The sequence below is a fragment of the Enhydra lutris genome, unplaced genomic scaffold (genome assembly GCF_002288905.1).
Source record: "Enhydra lutris kenyoni isolate GAN:26980312 unplaced genomic scaffold, ASM228890v2 scaffoldscaffold2, whole genome shotgun sequence".
NCBI classification, from domain to species: Eukaryota; Metazoa; Chordata; class Mammalia; order Carnivora; family Mustelidae; genus Enhydra; species Enhydra lutris.
In genome coordinates, this window is record NW_019154086.1 from 55,279,016 (window position 1) to 55,300,615 (window position 21,600).

General features: G+C 38.0%; 1 protein-coding gene across 2 annotated transcripts; it reads right to left on the bottom strand.

The window, feature by feature from the left end:
* Window positions 1-553: 553 nt before the first annotated feature.
* On the bottom strand, window positions 554-21,570 carry LOC111147712 (solute carrier family 35 member A5). 2 transcript variants are annotated; one of them, XM_022503944.1, is made up of 7 exons: window positions 21,312-21,570; window positions 20,075-20,223; window positions 15,748-15,846; window positions 14,291-14,421; window positions 11,651-11,718; window positions 3,347-4,127; window positions 554-2,050 (listed from the first exon to the last, which is right to left on the bottom strand). In XM_022503944.1, the coding sequence occupies exons 2-7, from the start codon at window positions 20,202-20,204 to the stop codon at window positions 1,982-1,984; spliced, it is 1,278 nt and encodes a 425-aa protein (XP_022359652.1). In that variant the 5' UTR covers window positions 20,205-20,223; window positions 21,312-21,570; the 3' UTR covers window positions 554-1,981. The 2 variants fall into 2 exon arrangements, with proteins under 2 accessions (XP_022359652.1, XP_022359649.1); XM_022503941.1 differs by having other exon boundaries at window positions 21,517-21,527.
* Window positions 21,571-21,600: the final 30 nt, after the last annotated feature.

The following is a 21,600-nucleotide window of genomic DNA, read 5'->3' on the forward strand; positions in this document are numbered from 1 at the left end:
TTTAATGTAGGCAATACCTTTGTCAATGATATTGTAATTTTTCTATTCCACAAGGTAGGTATATTTATGTATTTTCTAAAAGTCAGGTCTTTATTTTTTCTAAGATTTTATTTATTTATTTGACAGGGAGAGAGAGAGAGAGAGAGAGAGAGATCACAAGTAGACAGAGAGGCAGGCGGAGGGGGGAAGCAGACTCCCCACTGCGCAGAGAGCCTGATGCGGGGCTCGATCCCAGGACCCTGAGATCATGACCTGAGTCAAATGCAGAGGCTTAACCCACTGAGCCACCCAGATCCCCCAAAGTGAGGTCTTTCTATACCTGATTTCCTTACCTTTAAAATGAATAGCCATAATGACATAATCTCCCTTGTTCACAACATGGAGAGGTATACCTATGATAAGGTGAATTCTCAGTTTTGCTATTCTCAGAAGTCAAGATCTATGGAAAAAAAAAGTTTTACAAGTTGTTTGGATTTCTTGCCTCACTCCATTTTTTGAGATGAAAATGAAAAGAACTCCATGTCCCACCTCATATGACAGTGAAAACTCAAGGTTCAGGTTTAATAATTATTTTATTTATACATTTCCACCAATTCTTGCCTGCCATATTATTCCAGATATCACAGATGGATTATTCACAGTATTATCACATGTTCATTGCATGAAAATTAGGAGAAAGAAGAGATGTACAGACTGCATGAAAATGACACCTTAAAGTTCACATCTACAGTGTAGTGCTCTGTAAACATGTGGGCCTATGAGCTAGGCTTGTCTTATCACCATCCAGCTGCATGACCTTGGGCAAGTCACTTCTGTTTTCTCACTTTTAAATTATCTATCACCTGACTCATCTACCTCACATTTAATTAGCTGCATGCAAAAATACCTCAAAAAATATCATGCACTTTTACTGTCAATATTATTACTGTAGTGTACTTTATTTATTAAGATGTTTCCTTGTTTCAGAGTAATACCATTCACATTTCAGTGAAAGTCATTTGTTTGCAAAGTGACCCTTTTAAAAGGAACTCTCAGGGATCAGTTTTACTGATAGTCTGTTATGATTCTGAAGCCAATGTCTCAATTCCTAGGTATAGGGTATGACAGTATTAAATATGACAAGTTATATAAGTTATAATTAATAACTAATATAATGAAATGGTTCATTGGTTCTCTAAAATCTAATAATCCAAGAGTAATGAGGCCAAACCAAGGAGGAAAAAAATCCACCATGGCTTCTTTAAAGTGATTTAAAATCCAAGTGAGAATTGTGGTAATTGGGAACCAACTTTTATGTAAACTGAAGCTTTTTTGTGTAGAAAAACATCAAAAGATAATCACTAACTTCAAATTTCCTACAAATTTCTAAAAATAAAAATTCTAACATTTTGTTTCTGAAAAATTGCTTTTTTGGAAAAACATTTGGTACAAACTACACTGCTCTCAAATCAGTGTTGGTCCAGATGGTAAGGTCCTTCCACCAAACTTTTTAGAAAGAGTCACATTGCTTTTTAACTGCAAAGTGAGTATTTCCGGGGCTTCAAAATTCAAGGGACAACCTAGGTGATATTTATAATAATACATACAGGAAGACTTTAGCATGCAGAATGGAATTACGTAATTATTAATATATGGCAAACTGATCACTATTTGTGTATTTATAGGGTACAGCCAACGTGATTATTGCAAGTTTTTTGGAACCTTGGAAGACAAGGAAAATAACTTGGGAATGTGTCTTGTCGACTTACCAAGTACCATTAATGCAGTCTCCATACTATTACTCCCATGTCAGTTCCTTAGAACATTTTAGCCTTTGGGTACTCTAAGCCTTGGATGGAACTGTTTAGGGAGTGGTTAGATATATGCAAAGAGTATTATGCTTTAGTAATGTTCTTGTTTATCAAAGTGAAAAGATAAATATGACACATGCTGAAAATGCAAAAATAAGATTTTTGAGAGCTGCCAGTCATTTGGATAGCAATTAGAAAGTATCTTCATCTGACTCAATATCACTTTTTGGTTTGGTAAGTCTTTCCAGTTCTTCTCCATCCTAAAAGGAAATATGAAATCAGTAATTACTTAAAATACTAGGAATGTAGCATTTGTAATGATTACTAAGAAGTTTATTTCATTAAACTATGACTATAATCTAGTCAAATGAAATTAGATAAATACTTATGTTCTTGGAAAGCTAATTTTAGACACATAATGAGATCACAAAAAATCTACCTGCATCTCAGTACTTGAATTTCAAAACAACCGGAATCTAGTATGGAGCACCCTCTGCTGGTCTTGAAGGGAAATAACTAGTGGTTGGAGAAATAAGTATGAACTAGGCCCTTACCTAAAATCGGTAAATTTTACCTAAAAAGTAAGGCAAGCAGGGTTATCGGACCATTGGAAAAGAATACAGGCCTTTTGAAACTGTACTCTGGCTGAGGTCAGGGCATTTGGGACCCACCCTTCTAATCTTTTCATCTTAAGAGTCTGTTATATCTTAAGAGTCTGTTATATCACTACTTCAGAGACATTATACTGATGAAAGCTCCACCACGAACTAATAGGCAAGAGATTATTTTCCTAGAGAGTAAAATGTTCATTTTGTGAAGTACTTAATATTTTGTGTGTTCATAAAAACTGTAAATTTAAAGCTAGTTAGAGGAGTTTATTTCATCCTTTAAACATATACTTAACTACTCACTTGAATCTCCAAAAGACAATTAATCTGCTAATACCATGACTGACAGATCTTCCTAGAAGAATTATAAGCAACTGGAAGAATACTAGAAGATATTTTTCTCTTACTTATGAAGATCCTTTTGAAAATCACCCTAACAAGATAAGGCCTGCTCTTCTGGCACACTGAGGTTCATGAGTAATGCAGGGAAAATCAAGGAGCCAGGAGTTCCACTTAGATTTAACAAGATGCAACTAATGTCAAAGACCAACTTTTCTTATGGACTAGGAGTCAGGCCTCATGGGTTTAGTATAGTTTTTTTAGGTACTATCTATAATCCACTTAGTCTGAGTCTGTTTATTCATCTGCCAACCTAGAAAGACTGGAGAAGATAACCTGTGGCACATGTCCCAGCTCTGTGGCACTAGAACATTCTAAGATACAACTAACACATAAAGTCCTCAAGACTGTGATTTATGCTTTTTCTTGACCCTTTCAGCATTCTCACAAGCCCTTGCACACCCACCTAAGTCCAGTGAACGTTTTTTAAAAGTCACAGAAATCCAAAACATCCCTTGAAAAATGAGCAAGTGACCAATTTCTTTTCTTGTATAACCGTGTGCTGAATTTGGGAAGAACAAGCAAAAGGCAGCATCCTGACAAACTTACCCCACTGGAGCGCTCCCAGAGACTGCCGCTTAGATCCCGGACTCTTTCTTGCCTAGGTGTGTACTCCAGACCTGGAGGCTTGCTGGCTTTGTAAATAAATATGGAGAGAAGAACTGAGGGTGCTTCTAAGAAAAACTGCAGGGAGGGCCTGAAGTCAAAGACCAGGACAGACACTGTTGTGATGATGACAGTGGTGACCTGGGCCATTAAGACGTGGAACATGTTATCCAGGAACTTGAGAATAAAAGCCACCGAGAGACCCTGGAATGCAGTCACAAAAATAAGAGCAACTGAAAACACATTGTGGCCATAGAAGACCCCGCAGTTCTTAATCTGATCACGGTTACTGCTCTGAAGGCCCAGCGTCAGTCCGTTAAAAAGAATGCCAAAGAAATAGAGTTTGCTGTTCTGTATGAAGATGCTTTCAGACAGCTGGTTCCCTTCCTTCAGTATCTTTTCATTATAGATATTGGCCATTGAAGAAATAAAACACTGGACTATAATAAGCACATGGCCCAAGCCGAGATGGATGTGACTGAAAACCATAGCTGTGGTGTTCCACTTAGCTTCAGGGAAAGTCCATGCCTTTGCTGTGCAGTTGCCTGTGCTGGGGCACTCGCTTCTGAAAAGGAGGCAGGCATTGGATGGGCTGAAGAAGGCATCGTGATGAAATCCATGTCCTGACAGGTTACGCTGTGAAGTTTCAGTCCCAGCAGTGAGGGACACAATAGACAAGAACAGAATCAGGAGGGAAGCCCATTGTATCCAGTTTAGATGCCTCCTGTTCAGAGGAAAAACGAGATTTTACTACTGCTCCCCCCCAACTCCTTTCCCACAGCGACTGTTTCTACTGAAAACGCAGATACTTAAGTACTTGGTAGAATAAACTATGCCCAGTTTTTGCAAGCATTCCCAATTCAAGTTCAAAGGAAACCTGTTGGTGTCTCTGCATCTCAAGTGTGATATTTTTATTCACCTTTGTAATAGATTGTCCCTTAATACCAGTCATTTCTCATTGTTAAGTTTCCTTTTAACTTTAGATTTAACTAAATCTTTTTACCTCCAGAACTGATCAGACCTTTGTAACAATGATTTTTTTTTTTTAAAGATTTTATTTATTTGTCAGACAGAGATCACAAGTAGGTAGAGAGGCAGGCAGAGAGAGAGGAAGGGAAGCAGGCTCCCCGCCGAGTAGAAAGGCTGATGTGGGGCTCGATCCCAGGACCCTGAGATCCTGACCTGAGCCGAAGGCAGAGGCTTAACCCACTGAGCCACCTAGGCGCCCCAACAATGATTTTTTTACTTTGCTATGAACTAAGTATGGCAGAGAGTCTCAACCTGATTTCCTCAACCTGATTTCCTCAATCTGGAGCTTTAGAAATCTGTGAATCCTTGCAGTAGGAATCTTCTATATAGGTGAATTCTCGGCCCTGCCCACACCAATTACACAAGACCCTTCAAAGCTGTCAAATTTCAAAGGTGTTCATGACCCAAAAAAGATTTAAGGAGGGAGCCTGCTCCTAGATGTGTGGTCTAATCATAAAAAATTTTATAGTAAACTACTATTTGGGACAGTAAGGAAAAAAAAAATTAGTAGTCTCAGTTTACAAAGTCTTAACAATTATTTCTTTACTTATTTTGCCTAACCACAAACTTGTATAAAAATAGAGCTGCTCTATGACCCGGCAATTGCACTAGAGGGTATTTACCCCAAAAATACAAATGTAGTGATCTGAAGGGGCACGTGTTCCCCAATGTTTATAGCAGCAATGTCCACAATAGCCAAACTATGGAAAGAGCCCAGATGTCCATCAACAGATGAATGGATAAAGAAGATGTGGTGTGTATGTAGGTACACACACACACACACACACACACACACACACACACACACAATGGAATACTATGCAGTCATCAAAAACCACAGAATCTTCCCATTTGCAATGATGTGGATGGAACTAGAGGGTATTATGCCAAGTGAAGTAAGTCAATCAGAGAAAGACAATATCACATGATCTCACTGACACGAGGAATTTGAGAAACAAGATAGAGGAATCATAGGGGAAGGGAAGGAAAAATGAAACTAGATGAAACCAGAGAAGGAGACAAACCATAAGAGATTCCTCAACTCAGGAAATAAACTGAGGGTTGCTGGAGTGGAGGGGGGTGAGGGGATGGGATGGCTGGGTGATGGACATTGGGAAGGGTATGTACTATGGTGAGCACTGTGAATTAAGACTGAAATCACAAACGTGTACCCCTGAAACAAATAATACATTACATGTTAATAAAAAAAAGAGAGATAACATTAAAAAGAAAAGAAGACATGCTTTATTGTCAATCTATTTTGTGGATTCTTTCAGTTCAACAGACATTTAAATATGCAGCTACTGTGTGCCAGGCTACTATGAGCCTGGGAGATAAGACTTGATCTCCATCTCCAAGGAATTTACACTTTAATAAGGGAAGAGCCTTGAAACTAAACAATGCAAAACATAATGTGTGACAAGTGATACACAGAACAACTGGGGCACAGTAAGGAAGGAAACCTTGAGTCTGTAAGTGGAGTCAGATATTGTTTCAAAGAAAAAATAACACTCGAGGTGAAAGATGAAAAATAAACTGACATTTGCCATGTGAAATGGCATTTGCCAATATATCCAGGGAGAGTGAGGAGACTATACAAAGGCAATAAGAATGTACAATGTTGACTAAGGCGAGGGGCAGCTGATTCAGGTTGAGGTAGATACGGAGATCTGAAGGGGAACAAAATCTTCAAGTTTAAAGATCAATTAGTTAGATGAAGAGGGAACACACATGCACACACACACACACACACACACATACAGACATATAAACAAACAAGTGTAAAGCAACAGGTAAGAAATGGAATTTACAAGAACTTTGGAGCATTTACTGGACACCTACTATGGGTCAGTTTCTCTTATAAGGAAGGAAACAGTGCTCTGAGAGGTTAATAGACTTCCCTAAGGTCACATATTTATGAAAGAGCAAGGAAGGTGGAGAGCCCATGTGACTCAGTCGGTTAAATGGCTGCCTTAGGCTCAGGTTGTGATCTGGTCCTGGGACCCTGGGATCTGGTCCTGCATCTGGCTCTCTGTGCAGCAGGAGTCTGTTTCTCCCTCTCACTCTGTGCTCTCCCTTTCTCTCTCTCTCAAATAAATAAAATCTTAGAAAGAAAGAAAGAAAGAAAGAAAGAAAGAAAGAAAGAAAGAAAGAAAGAAAAAGAAAGAAAGAGGAAGGAAGGGGAGGGAGGGAGGGGAGGGGAGGGGAGGGAAAGAAAGGAGAAGGAAAGGAAAGGAGAAGGGAGAGGAAGGGATCTGAGCCATGGTTTGAATGTCTTCCTTTTGGACCTATGCGCCTCTTAAGTACAATGTTCAAGTATAATGAATTCCCAAGGTGCATATATAGGAAGAGGTGTCTGATTTCACCAATGCTTCCATAGAGCTTCATTAATTGAAACTAATATGTGCACAGACCAGCCTAGATAGCAGCACACATGTGCACACTATCATGTCTTCTCATGTATGTACTTTTAAATATCCAGATCTAGCACTTAGTTATGACTCTAGCATAGCCCTAAACCACAAAGTCAGAAACTGTGTACTAATCTCATAAATTTCTAAAGGTGTAGATGGTACACAGTATGTGGTAGAAAGTAAATTGATTGGACTCAGAAAAGACAGATGAAAAGTATATGCCAATTTATAAAAATCATTATATAACCGATTATTGGACATCAAGGGAAATATATATTTTAATTCTATATAATATAATCTATAATTCCTTTAGAAGTTTTCAATTCCAACAGCTATAGATTTTCCACTGACATTGAGAAAAAAAGAGCCTAATTAAACAAACCCTTAAACAAGTTAATCGGTACCACTGAAAATATTGCTCATTCAAGGTAATGTTCTAGAAGGTAAATGTTATTAAGGGGTTAGGCTGAAAATGGTAGATTTTCAGCAAAGAAAATAAAGCTAAATAAATTATCCCATAAAGTCAGCTGAGGATAGGTGCTTTTATAAATGACTATGCATGAGTTTGCTTCTCACAGTTTCATGGATACAACAGCCGAAACTCACCTAACTGATCTCTCCACTGCCCCAGTAAACAAATCATTCGGATTGCTGATCAGAGCTGAATGCTTACCGCTAGAAGGACACTCTACCTGAGGGCTTCTGTTTCCAAATGAACTCTTGCTCACAAAGAATCTCTGTTCCTAACTGTGTTTTTGCCAGGTGACTTCATTATTGTAATTAGATATTTAATGATTACATAAATGACAAATTATGAGCAAAAGAAAAGGGTTGCTTTTTTATGAAAAGTTGAAAGCTCTGGAAGATTAATTAAAGGCAAATTACTCAAACTGGGTACAGAGGAGCTAATTACAAGATTAGGAAATAAATAACAAAAATCTATAATAATCTACTTTAAAAGTATTTTTAAGAACTCTACTTTAAGAAACTAAAATCAGAAAGCAAGCATGATGTATAATGAATGTAGCTTCAAGAACAAAGCCAAAAAAAAGTTATCAGCAAATCCCACACATTTCAAAGGAAAGGCTGAGCTCTTCAAAACACTGGTGAATGGACATTTACACATCTTAAGCTGTTTAAAGTATGGGTTGTTTTTTTTTTTTTTAAATGATTCACCACTTTGAGTTTTCCTAGTAAAAATGAAGTCCAAATTGCGTCAGGTAAGAGGATCTCTACCATACTTTGTGGTAGTAAAACAGAGCAGAACATGAAAATAAAATTAAGTGGAAAGACTCACAGGACTTTAAAAAAAATTGTACATAAAACATTTCTTAGCTACACAGAAAGTGACCAGTGGCATATTTATAACAGGAAATTATAAAAAAGAATTATCAAGTGAATGATTTTGAATAAATGCTTGTACCAGTGAGGGGGCACTTTTTTTCTTCTAAGACTCCCTCATGTGTCAAAAATGTTTTTCACTGATTGTTTTTTTCTCAACAGCTTCCTTTTGAAGATATCAGAGAAATTTATATACATTTTTTAGATAAAAGTGCTTGTTTGGTTATCTTTTGCCCCCAGATCTCTATGTTTAGGTTGAGACTACTATTTCCTAAAATCTAATTAAACAAGACAATACAAATTTGCCAAGCCTTAAGAGCAAACCAGTAAGGCTCTGAGGCATAACGTCTGCCACCAGTTTCCACTGTGGACCAGTGGCTACACTTCGAAAAACCAATGTACACAGTCACATAGGGTTTCTCTAGAACATCCATTAAGGCATTTGATTGGTGCTATTTTTCTTTTTACCACTTTCAAATACTTCCAACTAATTCTTGCATTAGTCACTGGACTTTTTTTCCTACCTGTGTAGCTTTATACTCTTTATCTGTATGAGAAAGGTATTTGATGGCTCTGCTAGAGTCAAGTATAAGACAACAGTTTTAATATTCTAAATGTAGGGGGTTGGGGGGATGGCCTAACAGGGTAATGGACATTAAGGAGAGTACATGATATAATGAGCACTGGGTGTTATATACAACTTGAACTCTACCTCTGAAACTAATAATGCACTATATGTTAATTAACTGAATTTAAATTTTAAAAATTCTAAATGTAAAATGAGTTATTTATGGCAAACACATTAAGAATATGTAGTAAGACTCAAGCTGCTACTCCTGGGTCAAAATTTTATTACTAACGAACGGCAAAAGGACATTAAATGGTACACAAAGAGTAGACTGAATACGGAAAACGAAACAACATATGCCACCAATGACAAAAAGATCAAAATAGAACAAAATTGACTTAAAATGTAATAAATAATACACAATTTAAAAAAAGAAAAATGTAATAAATAATACAGTGCTTGGAAGACATTCTCATAAAGACAGTAGTAGATGTATTCTTTTAGCAATATTAAGAGTAGCTTCAGTGCTGATTTGTGAATCAGTCAAATTAAAACCCCCTCCAGGAGCTAAGTTAGTGCCTACAAAGGTAATACAAACACAGTGATTTCATTGTCTGCTTAATTAACCTTGAAGAATTCAAAACAGAGGGATACTAACAACAAAGCAAATACATGTCTAAGAATATTACTGCTCTGAATATTAAGAGGTAAAATTAGTGAAAAAGTTTTTTGGAACTTTAGTTCATAACATTAGTTATTATTAAAACTAGCAACAGCATAATGTTATAATTAGTAGTATTAAAAGCAAACATTTTATGTTTACAGTGTAATTAGGATTAGATTTGGTTATACTAAGAGCTAACTTTCTTAATACAAATAGTTAAGTGCTTAAAACTTTTAAGAGGGCCATCTCTGCCCACATGCTAGCTCTCTCTCCACCCCTGACACGGGCAGTTCACCCTGGGTTGGTCTCTCTGCCTCTAACCCTGCTGCCCCACATGCTCCCTCCCCTCTGGTCAAAGCCACCTAAATGCTGTAAAATGCCTGGTAGCTCTCTGCTGTGGGCTGAGACTCAGCTTGGGATGACTCTACTGATGAAGAGGGACAGTAACTCCTGCCTCCTGGGGTTGTTGTGGGGGTAAGCCTAGATAGGGGAAAGGCCCTCAGCTTGGCCCTTGGACAAGCCCTTGGCCCTAAGGAGTCCTTACTGGGTTATCTTCTCACTGTCCAGCTGAAAGCCTACTTGCCCTGTCACCTACAAACCCGTCAGGCCAGCCCTGGATATGGCCTTTCTGAGTGGTCCCTCAGCTCGACCTCTGCACCACAGCTCATGCTTTGGAATAAATTAAAACAGATGAACAAACAAAAATAAAAAAAATACTATACACAGTTAAGGGCACAACTAGAGCTATGGGCCAATTCCAAGCCTGGCAATATATATTTTATACATTTTTGCATTGGCAAATTCAATTTTAACTTGATGTAATTTTGACACAATACCTATGTATTGTATTATGTAAGTATAATACCATGTGTACCCATAAATGTCATTTCACAGGAAAAAAATTTTTTACTTAAATAAAAAACGTGTTTTTGAGACCCTTTGTGAGACTCCCTTATCAAATAATGAACCTTTTATTATGTGGCAGGGACAATTTTATTCCTCTGTGGACATGCACCTCCAATTTTACCCAGAAATCAATATAAAGATTACTGTTTATATATAATTTCTCAGAAGTCAATTTTTTATCCTATAAAGTAACTTTTATGTTGATTTTAAAGACTTCAAAACATTTTTGGAATTAGTATTCTTTAACTTGCTAGTTAAATTATTGTCACAATTCATAAACAAAATGAAGAACCTGATGCAAAAGCAAATTTCAGTGCACTCTAACTTTTAACCTGGACGAAATGTAATGTTCATGTTCTTTTTCCTCATCTCTCACATGAACTGTTAAATTGAATGCTCTCCTCAGGGTAATAGAAAGTCTTTCAAGAACTCCATAGGATTAATGTACTGAACCCACCATGGATTCAACAAATACTTACTGAGTGCCTATGTACTAAGCCACTCACCCTGTTGTACACGTAAATTATGAAAGCACATACTATGACATGGCACATTGAGAAATAAGAAATTAAAAGGGGAAGTGAATGCAAAATAAAAAAGAAAATCACAACAAATATAACAAGAAGTTAATTTTATTTTTATCATCATCAAGTAACAAACTGGAGTTAATACCCAGATCCCATTACACCTTAGAACAGTCTGGCCTTTGCTTGGTGGCAGAGCCTGTTTACTTACAAATGTTTATTTTATTCAAAGATCTTCCTGGAGAAAGGAAACACTGGTGACAGCATTTTTCAAAATTTAAAAATCTATCATTCTTATTAATTGTAATTTTGACTAGATTCCACATGCAAATCCTCTGCCAATCAGAGCTTAAATCATGTACTCGTTTCAAGCAGTTTAATAAGGAATTTGCCACTCTTCATCCTCTCGAAACTACAAATAACAAATGCATTAACAATATTTAGGAACTTCTTGGTTCCCTAGTAAAGTACAGAGATTCTGGGGGGGGGGGGGAAGATCATGAATTTTTTTTTTTGGCACTAAAAATAAAAAAAAGATGTTAATTTTTCTTTTTTTTTTTTTTTTTTTTTTTGAGATGCTAAGAAAAAACTTTTCATATATCTAGTTGCAAAGATTTAGATGGGCCAGCAGTACTGGAGCTGCTTTTTGGATGGGTTAAACAATTTGTCCAAAACACAAAGCCAGTTAGGAATAAAATCCCGGCCCTGGGATTCAGAGGGCTCAGTGCTCTGGGTATATCATCTGAAATAAGGCTGTGCCATTTTAAAGTATGATATATGCTTTCAGAGCAAGTTACTTACTTCAGCACTATCCTGAATAGAAGAGCTGTTGTTATAATGCTAAAATTTGAGAAGATAACAGCCATGGCCTAGAAAGAAGGAGAAGATAGAGTTACAATCCAAACAAAGTAGTGACCTCAGAAATCTCCCAGCTCGCTGGTTCACCTGACAAAAAAAGCTTTTTGGTCAAAAACCTGAGGGGTTATTAGGGCAGCTATTTCACTAGAGGATTAAATTCCATTTTTATTGGTTGTTAAATGTATGCAGATATGACCAAATTATTGTATGGGCTTTGAAAACATGCTTAAATTCAGCAAATGCCTCTGTAAACAATCCGCATATGCAGATCTGGAAATGCTTAGAAACTCTAAATGTTCAGGTCTAGAAATAACAGCTACCTTGCCTACGAAGCATACTTTTTCAAGCTCTTCAAATGCTTTAGAGACTTTTCACACTATTTCCAGGGGTGGAGGGAAGGCATGTACTGTTTTTTATACAGTAAAAAAAAATTGAAGTATAGGTTTTTAAGCATCTTTACTATTCTAAGAATTCAATCAGTTCACCCGGCTGAACTGCAGTGACTCAGGACCAGTGATTCAATACCAAACTCGTATTTGACAGTCCTTTCATTTATTCACATTGTTCTCAACACTTAGAAATGTGTTAGCCAGATTTCATAAAAGTCTCTTCTCATGAATTCAGTCATATTTACAGACAAGAATATTAATCTGAACATGTATACATTTTGGCTCAGAAAGTATGAAATTTCATCATTGCTCCCCATGACTGGATCTCACAATATTAACGAATTTTAAAAACAAATCTTACTTATTTACTTCACTCTGCTTTTTTCCTTGCTGTCAGTTTAGGAAGACTGAACTCCAAGGAGTATTTTTCAGTAGTCTTATATAACCAGCAAACACAGCTAACATGTAGGTGAATTAAAGAAATAAGAATAAATGCAATAAAAACCAATAAAAAATTAATTTAAAAAACCTAATAAAACAAATGCAAAAATACAATATTGTTATTTTTCTACTGAATTCTTTATGGGAAGCGCTGTTTTAAGGATTTCTCAGTGTCCTCTGGAGATGAATGTTTATGAACCCCTGGTAGGAGAAGAATAAGAGCTGCTGAGGAAAGTAAGTGGCTGGTAAGAGGGAATAGGCAGTGTCTGATTAATTACAGTTATGGTGCAGATCCCTAACCAAGCACCTGGCTGCCCTGATGAATTCTGAAACTGCTTTCCATGCAAGAGCACAGAATAAACAAAACACCAGAGCTCTTTGACCCAAAACTTCCATGCATCTCTATTTAATTCTTTCCAACTAGACTTGGGGCACAGCAATATACAGAATATGCCATGTGACTGATTTTGTAATATTTGTGGTTGTGTACAATCAGGAAGGAAGAGCAAAGCAATAAACTAGAAGAACAAGGAAGCTGCAATCTTGCTTTCATATTGAGGACAGAGAAAAGGGATGTAAGTTTGAAGCTAAGCTCAATAAAATACAATACTATGTACTCATTGATGCAAATAATTATGTTGCTGGGTATGAGAATTCTTAGATCTGAAAAACAAACTGGAAGAATGTAAGACAGAACACATTCTAGCATTCAAAACACTTGCTAATGACACGGATGATGCAGCTGGAAGGAATTTCAGGGGATCACCTGGCCCAGGTTCCTGCCAACCTTAAGAGTTAGTATGGTAACATTACTCTATTTCACAGATGGGCAACTGACACAGTAGTTGGGGGGTGCCTAACTAAACAGCTTCTAAATTGTGCAAAAGAATCAAATTCCTGTTTTCTACTTAGTGCTTTCCTTGTCCCACTCTCAAACTGATTTGGCTATATTTAAGAGGCTTTACATAGAGAACCAGTGCCAATAAAAATCCTATTTATCATCAAAATGCCTGAATATTTTATTTAAAGAAACTTAAAACACATTTTGGCAACAATGGCAATAGAAATCTTCATTTTATAAGATATTATGGGAAAATATACACATGCCCCAAACTTAGTTTGTAAAAGTAAAAGCAGAAGACCAAATTTTAATCCCAATTACAAATGGATTTCTCAGTTGGGAAGGAGGATGCCAAGAGAGATGAGAAACATCCCTAGTATGATTAGTTGTAGATAGCATTTATAGCTGGGAGAATGTATTTTCTACCCTTAAAGAACTTGTTGGTTAAATGATAGGACTAATATGGAAAAAAAAAAAAAAGATCATACAAACAATGCATATAGTACATTAAAGCAGGTATAGGAAAGAATAGGGCTCTGAGTATACGATTTTCTGAGTCAGTAATGGAAATCTGTTTGGAGATAGTGAATGCTGAAGTTAACAGAGGTTGGTGACCACAGGATGGCTCAGCAAACAGGCAGACCAAGGTTACATACAGAGAGATGGCTCCACATTCACTGGCCAGGGAGCAACTCCTGCTAGTCAGCACAGCTTTCTACAGCAATCTTTAAGAGTGAGAGAATGTGGCAGGCAGACTGGTAATTCCATATTCAGATGATTCGGGTCCAATCTCAGGAAAACCACTGGGGGCAAAGAGAAACTAACACTGACAATGAAAATGATAAAAAATATTAGTTCTGGGATTCATTTCTCTGTATTTTTCCAACGCTATTTTCTATCATATTTACTTACAGGCTGAAGGTAGGAAATGACATAGAAGACGATCAAATTATCCAGGAAATAAAGAAAGGCAGGAATGGACCACTTCATGAAATTAGAGAATTCCTTCCAGGGAGCACATCTCAAGTTTCTACTTTGATGGTCTTCAAAAGAAAGAAAGACAGTAATAAACAAAGGATTTTGATGAGAATGCCTATATTTTTAGACAAAGTAAGTTGTATTTGATTACTGATACAATTCTTTGAAAGAGGCTTTATGAACTTGCTTTCATCAGTGACTATTAGCCTTAAGAAATGAAAGGCAATATAGGATTTCAGCATTGTCTCTCTTTCTTCAACCCACCAACCACCATGCCTCATCATTGACAATCAGCAACACCCTTAGGAATACCTAATTCCTGTTAACTTGAAACATCTCAGGATACTTAAAGTTTCTCTTACTATTATGAGACCTAAAGTCGAGAGAGAGCAAGATGTGAGAATACAGAGAAAAAAAAATCTAGCATTTATGCTGGGATTATTTTCCCCCCAGGGTGGGATCAGAAAAAAAAGATACTAGGTGAAAACTTATAATAGGGGAGTACAGAAAATTAAATTTTACTAATCCTCATATGAGTAATGATCCCATCGCCAGATCTCCAAAAACTTAGGAAGGTATCATAACAAGAGACTGTAAAATAGCATGCAAAAATAGAAAACAATTTAAGTATAAGCCCTGTAAATAACGCATAAATTTCATGAGATTAAGAAATGTATTCCAACAACTAGAAACTCTGCACAAATTGAAACTTTTAAGAATAAAAAGAAATCTTCCTGGAAAAGACCTTTAATACTTTAAATTCTATGTTTACCTCACATGTCATGGCAGATCAAAGAACAGAGTCATAAGGCTCAAGAACTGGGGAACTAAGGTGGAGAATTAACACCTAATACATACAAAGAGCCACAAAAGGCCAGTTGCTTCAGATGTGAGGAAGGGATGAGTATCTCTGCTCCATAATTGATGAAACTGGAAGTCAGAGAAGTTAAAATAATCTGACCCAGAATATAGTTTCTCTGACTCAATCCACTATACCACCTCCCCTGTAGAAAATGGGGACTGTTTTGGCAATACACTATGTACCAAATCAGACAGCAGTGATTTAGAAAACCCTGAATTTGAATAAAAACTAACTCACTGTGTGACCCAACAAAGGAACAAGTAACAAGGCAGAGTGATGGCCAAGACACAAGGCAAACATGGGCTGGAGTCCTGGCCCTGCCCCCTCCTACCTACCACGCATAACATTTTCTCCTTGGGCCTGTTTCTTCACTTGCAAAACATGGGTAATCATACTTAAGTTTGTGTATTAGTGTCCTCATATATAAAATTAGTGGGCTAGACTAAATGACATCAAATGTTCCTTCTGGTTCTGAAGTGTTTTGATTCTGTGATTTTTAACAAGTATAGAGTACCACTTCAAGACTCACCTTTCTTTACAACCCAGAATGACACAAGCACGCAGAAAACTAGCTTCACCAACTCTGAGCACACGTTCACGGTAGTTGGAAGATAATCATACTTGTTTTCTGAAATGTAACGGACATTTTTTTAACTACAAATTTTGTTCTACATAATGGTTATATACAGTTAATAATTTACAGCTATTTTTAAACTTAAAAGTTGGATTTTAATACTGGTTGTATTAAACTTCATCCAGTTGGCTTTGTTCTCTCTTGGATTTTTCAATCCGTTCACCTAATGTTATTAGCTATCCCTACTGCACTCAGTGTTTTATTATTCTTGAGTCTGATAAACAGCCTTCTGATGTTTTCATCCAAGTTGCTGATAAATATGTGGAGGACGTTAAAGCTATCGGCAAAGGTGGCTTCAGGATACGGCATTAAAGATGGGCTTCTAAACTGACCGCTAATTAGCACTCAGGGCTTGACTCATCAAAAGCTATAGATTGATCTGGCTGAATTAGGACCCAGCAATGGTTCCTCTTGTGTAAGTTGTCTGCTAGAATCAAGGTACACTGTCTGTCATAATCCCTTACAGCATTCCCCTCTGTTTCGCATCATGGCACGTACAGAAAACAGTATTTGTTTGGCACTCTGGGATAAACAGTACATTGGGGTAAAAGAAGGAAGCTATTAGAGCCAAGAGGCAACTGCCCAGGGCTCTGGCTACCTCTAGGGCTGGAAGGAAATATCTGACATAATCCAAACCCACTGATGAGTTGGGAAGATGTATCTTAACTTCTAAGTCAATTTAATTAGGAAATGAGGTTAGGTCAGTATGCCTTGGTCTTAGCTGTTACCTCTGTCTATTCCAAATGCTGACAAACAACTTGCTGTACAATTTTGCCAAGGAAAAACATAAACCTTATTAGGTCCTATTTTAAGGACTGAATTTTCCCCCCTTTTGAAACATTTATTTCCCTTGGTCATTATATGAAAAACCAAAACAGGCCAAGTACAGAAGAAAAATGCCAGCTCAACATTCTTCCTATCCAAAACACCTTTTTGCTTTTTTCTGTGGTTTCCCTTGACCTTCTCAACCTAACCATAGTCGATTCTTTGTTCATCTCGGATCCTGCTGCACTACCTATAAACCCTCATAACAGTACTTCTTTCACAGTATTATAGTTACTTCTTCTGTGTTAAGTCTTACCTTAGAATGTAAACTTCTTATGAGAAAGGGCCCACGTTAGTCATCTTCATATAACTGGCAGGTATTCTGCACTTAATAAATGTTCACCTGAATTTAGTACTTGCCTGTTTCTCAATCCTTCAAAGCCCAATGAAAACTTCTCCTTCCTTTTCTGAGCTTAAAGGCTGAAATCACACTCTACTATCTGCTAACGATACTTTGCACTGATCACTATGATACACACAAGCAAACATGCACACACAAGAACTGGGGAGAGGCCTTTAGACTACCACTCTCAAATTCTTACCACTGCTCTAGAACTCACTCTGGCTTTTATTTATTTTTAAATTATATTTCTGTCATGGTAAATCCCCAACTGTGACTCAGCATCACATTTGGCCTCCTTGCACTTGCTTTCTGCCCTCACTAATACACCTTATTTACACTACATCCATCCTTACTGGGCTCCCTTTAGTCCAAAGAAAGGGGCCATGATCCCAGTATGACCTGTTCTCCCCTTTAAAACTCTTTCTCTTCAGGAACTTTGCTCCAGTAAGTATTTTCCTATGTCTTCTCTTAACTGGCCTCCTCCCCTTGGCCTGTAAGTATGCTCAAACTGTCCCATCCAAAAAAAAAAAAAAAAAAAAAAAAGTAAGATCCTACCCCTGCACCATACTTTCTCCTTCTTTCCCTAAAATAGCATCAATATTCATTATCTCCATTTTACCCACTTTCCATTCAGGTCTTATTCCCAAGCAATCTGGTTTCTGATCCTATCACATTATTCAAACTACCTAGTCTCTCAGATTATCAAACATCTTCTAACTACTAATTCCAAAGGGCATGCTTTAATCCCTATCTTATTATAATGATACTATTTCCTTCATCTCCAAATCATTTCCTTTCCTTCTGTAAGTCATGTGCATTCAGTTTCCTTATTTCTCTAATGATTCTTTCTTAACAACTGAGTGTCAGCATGGCTCTTAAATGTTGGCATTCCTTGTAGTTCTAGCCTTAGCTCTTATTTTCTCCTTCTGCATGCTCACCCTGAATGAGCCCTCTGCTCTTATGGTTTTGAATGTCAATTTAATATTAATATCTCCAAATCTGTATTCTGGAACATTTAATGCTCACTAAACATATCCACATAAATAACTACCTCCTATTTATAAATTTAATTGGTATTTCCTTCACATATGTGATGTGCTATGTCCTTGTTCACTGCAGAATATTGCAATATTCTGCAGCGAACAGGACATAGCTCCTGGCCTCATGGAACTGAAACTGAAACTCCATAATCTTTCTGAATTTTGTCCAGCCTGCTTCTTCCTACTAATAGCTTCCATCTGAGCTGAGAACACCATCAACCTATTTGGCACCCCAAACCAGAAACCTCTGAGCTATACAGTATTTCATGTTCTTTAGTCTCCACATTCAGTACATTCTCTGAGCCCTGTCTTTTCTATGTTTAGAATATTTTTTGAATCTATCCTCTCTTTATTATTACCTCCAAAGTCTTGGTAGACTTCATCTATGGCTCGAATTTGCAATAACCCCAACTGGCTACTCTGCTTCCAGTCTCTTCCCAAGTCCATCCTCTAGACAGCTACCGTAACAGTCTCTCTCCTTTTGTTTATAATCCCTCAGGCATTCCCTATCCTCCAGACTCTCGGACCTAGAGAACAAAGTCAAAGTCCCAGCTCCTTAGCACGGCATATGAAGTCCTTAAGTATCTGATCATAACATTCCCCTCTGGTTAAGCACCCCTCGCCCCCTCCTCCAAGTCCTTAAACTTTTTGCTCAGTAATTCTGAAGTACGTGTTCTCACAGTTCATCCTGCCTTTTTTAATGTGTCTATTCATTTTTATGGATTGCTGCTTCTGTTTTAAACACCCGTGTCCACCAGTCCTCTTATGGATTAAGTTCACCTTATCAGGGACTGTTCCCTGATCCCTCTGCACTCCGTATGATCCTCTCCCAGAGAGAATATATCACATCCTAATCTAAACCATCCCTGCATCTTTGGTATAGAACTGCACATATCCTACCGTACTGTCACCGTACTGTCATGATCTTGCACACGGACAGCTCTCCTAATAAACCCAGTTTTTGAGAATGTCTATGTTTTACACACTTTGAACACCGCTACTTAGTACTTGGCCTAAGTGCCCAAGAGATAAATGTTAACCAAAGCAAAGACTTATATACACATCGGACTCCACAAGCAAACCATTAAGAGTCGTGATGTCATGACTTTATGCATCCTCAATAACTAGTGAAAGATTGTCAATATAGCTTTGTAGAATTAAATTGTGTATATAAATACAAATTACTGGCTCTCTGCTCAGCAGGGAGCCTGCTTCCTCCTCTCTCTCTGCCTGCCTCTCTGCCTATTGTGATCTCTGTCTGTCAAATAAATAAATAAAAATCTTTAAAAAAAATAAATAAATACAAATTACTACATTAAAACAAATAAACAGAAGGGGCACCTGGGCAGTTCAGTTGGTTAAGTGTCTGACTCTTCATTTCAGCTCAGCTCATGATCTCAGGGTCTTGGGATCAAGCCCTGCATTGGGCTCTGCACCACACATGGAGACCACTTAAGAGTCTCTTTCCCGCCTCTCTGCCTCCTCCCTCACACTGTGCACATACAACCTCTCTCTCAAAAAAAAAAAAAAAACAAAAACACCAAACAAACAAAAAAACCCCACAAACAAAACAAAACAAAAAAACCCAGAAGATTTCTTGAGCTAAAAATTTCAAAGCTAATAATCTCTACTACCACACTGGTATAGTAATTAAGACAGTACCTCACAAATGCGAAGTGACCAAATATATGCTCTTATTTTGAACTAAGTTATAATTACACATACCGCTACAGACTCAGATATCTGTTGATTAAAGCTACAGTCAGATGTTATGATCTGTTCTCTAAAGGGTTCAACGCTGTACTTGATTAATCCAAATTTCACTCAGCATCAAACATTTTTCTTGCTAAGGAATGAAAGGTTACAGAATCAAATTTAAACATACTTTATCGTTTACATGAAGCAGAATACTTGAAAGTATATGATCTCTATTTTACACACAAGGAGACCAAAGACAGGAGATGTAATGTGTAATTAGCTACAAGTGCTCCATATATTCCGAGTCTTAACTTACCTTCATTGGCTGAATATTTTACCAGCAGGATTCGACTTGAGCTTAAAGCAATGAATATGGTGCCTAGCAGGAATGTATACATGGTTGACAAGGAGCAGAACATGGGATGACCACAGCACTTGCTTTCCATTCCACTGTTTTTTAATTGCCTTAAAGAAAAGAACATATTCGTGAGCAACGCTGCAGGCAGATAAAGCATAGCACAAATACCACTGATTAGTGAAGAACAGAAATTAGGTAGATGTCTGGCTACGGTTATATCAAAACCAAGAAAATTGAGAAGAGAAACTATGCGGAAAAAATGAAAGAGTCAGAAATTGATAGGAGGGAAAATTCTAGAAGACATAAAAGGCAGGGGCGCCTGGGTGCAGTCCTTAAGCATCTGCCTTCAGCTCAGGTCATGATCCCAGGGTCCTGGGATCCAGTTCTGCATCAGGCTCCCCGCTCAGCGGGAAGCCTGCTTCTCCCTCTCCCACTCCTCTTGCTTGTGTTCCCTCTCTCACTGTCTTTCTCACTCTCTCTCTCTCTCTCTCTCTCTGTTAAATAAATAAATAAAATCTTAAAAAAAAAAAAAGACAGAAAAGGTAGTGCCGGATTATAAATGCCGGATTATAAATTATTATAAATGCTGCCGAAAGCAACTGACATTTTGGGACTGCAGAATTCTGCAAAAAGCAATTTAACTTCCATTCCTATTAGCAACTGTTCTAGAAGAAGAGAACTTCAGATTTCTATTGTTCTCCTCAGTAAGCAGCTCTTCTCTACAAAGTGGGAAAAGGGCTTGCTGGGAAATATTTCGTTACAATAATGAGCCAAGTGGAAATACTCGAAACAGTGCTGTGAATTTGTACTTGAACCAGTGCTAAAAGGTAAAAGAACTTAGAAATCAATGCCTCTAAGGTCGTCTTTTGATTTGTCGAGGAAACTAAACTCCAGGCTGGGTAACTTCTTCAAAGCCTCCCACCCAGGGATGGTGCACAGGGCCTGGGACATTGGGGACAGGCAGGCTTGAGACGTCAACACCGACAGCCCACCTGCGCGCAAGCGTAGAGGTCAAAGAATTACCTCCCCTACACGAGGAAAGCAGGTTTCCCTCTACAGTCGGGGAAGAGGGGTGGCGGGGTGGGCGGGGGGGGGGGGGGAACCTCCTTGTAACACATGCGCAGTAGGAATGTCGAGCGGCGCGCGCCCTCCCCTCATACGCACGCGCACTTGTTTGCCAGCTGGGCGAGGTTACCTCTGTCCGTTCGAAGGGTTTTTAGTGGAGGAGCGCACATCCTAGAGCTGAGGCAGTAAATGTGTAGCTCCGCAGAAGCAGCAGATTTTAGGGTCCATAGTTGGGGAAGCTATAGGAAGGAAAGAGAGGAGAAAAAGCCTCTGCCTCCAAGCCTCCTATTCCGGAACAAAAATCCCAATAACGTCTCGACTGGGAAAGAGCGGACCTGGTACCCATTGCGCAGGCGCGGTCAGTGTTACGCTTCCGGAAGGAGGGAAGAAGCTGCCTAAGCCCGCCCCAGCGCGCCCTT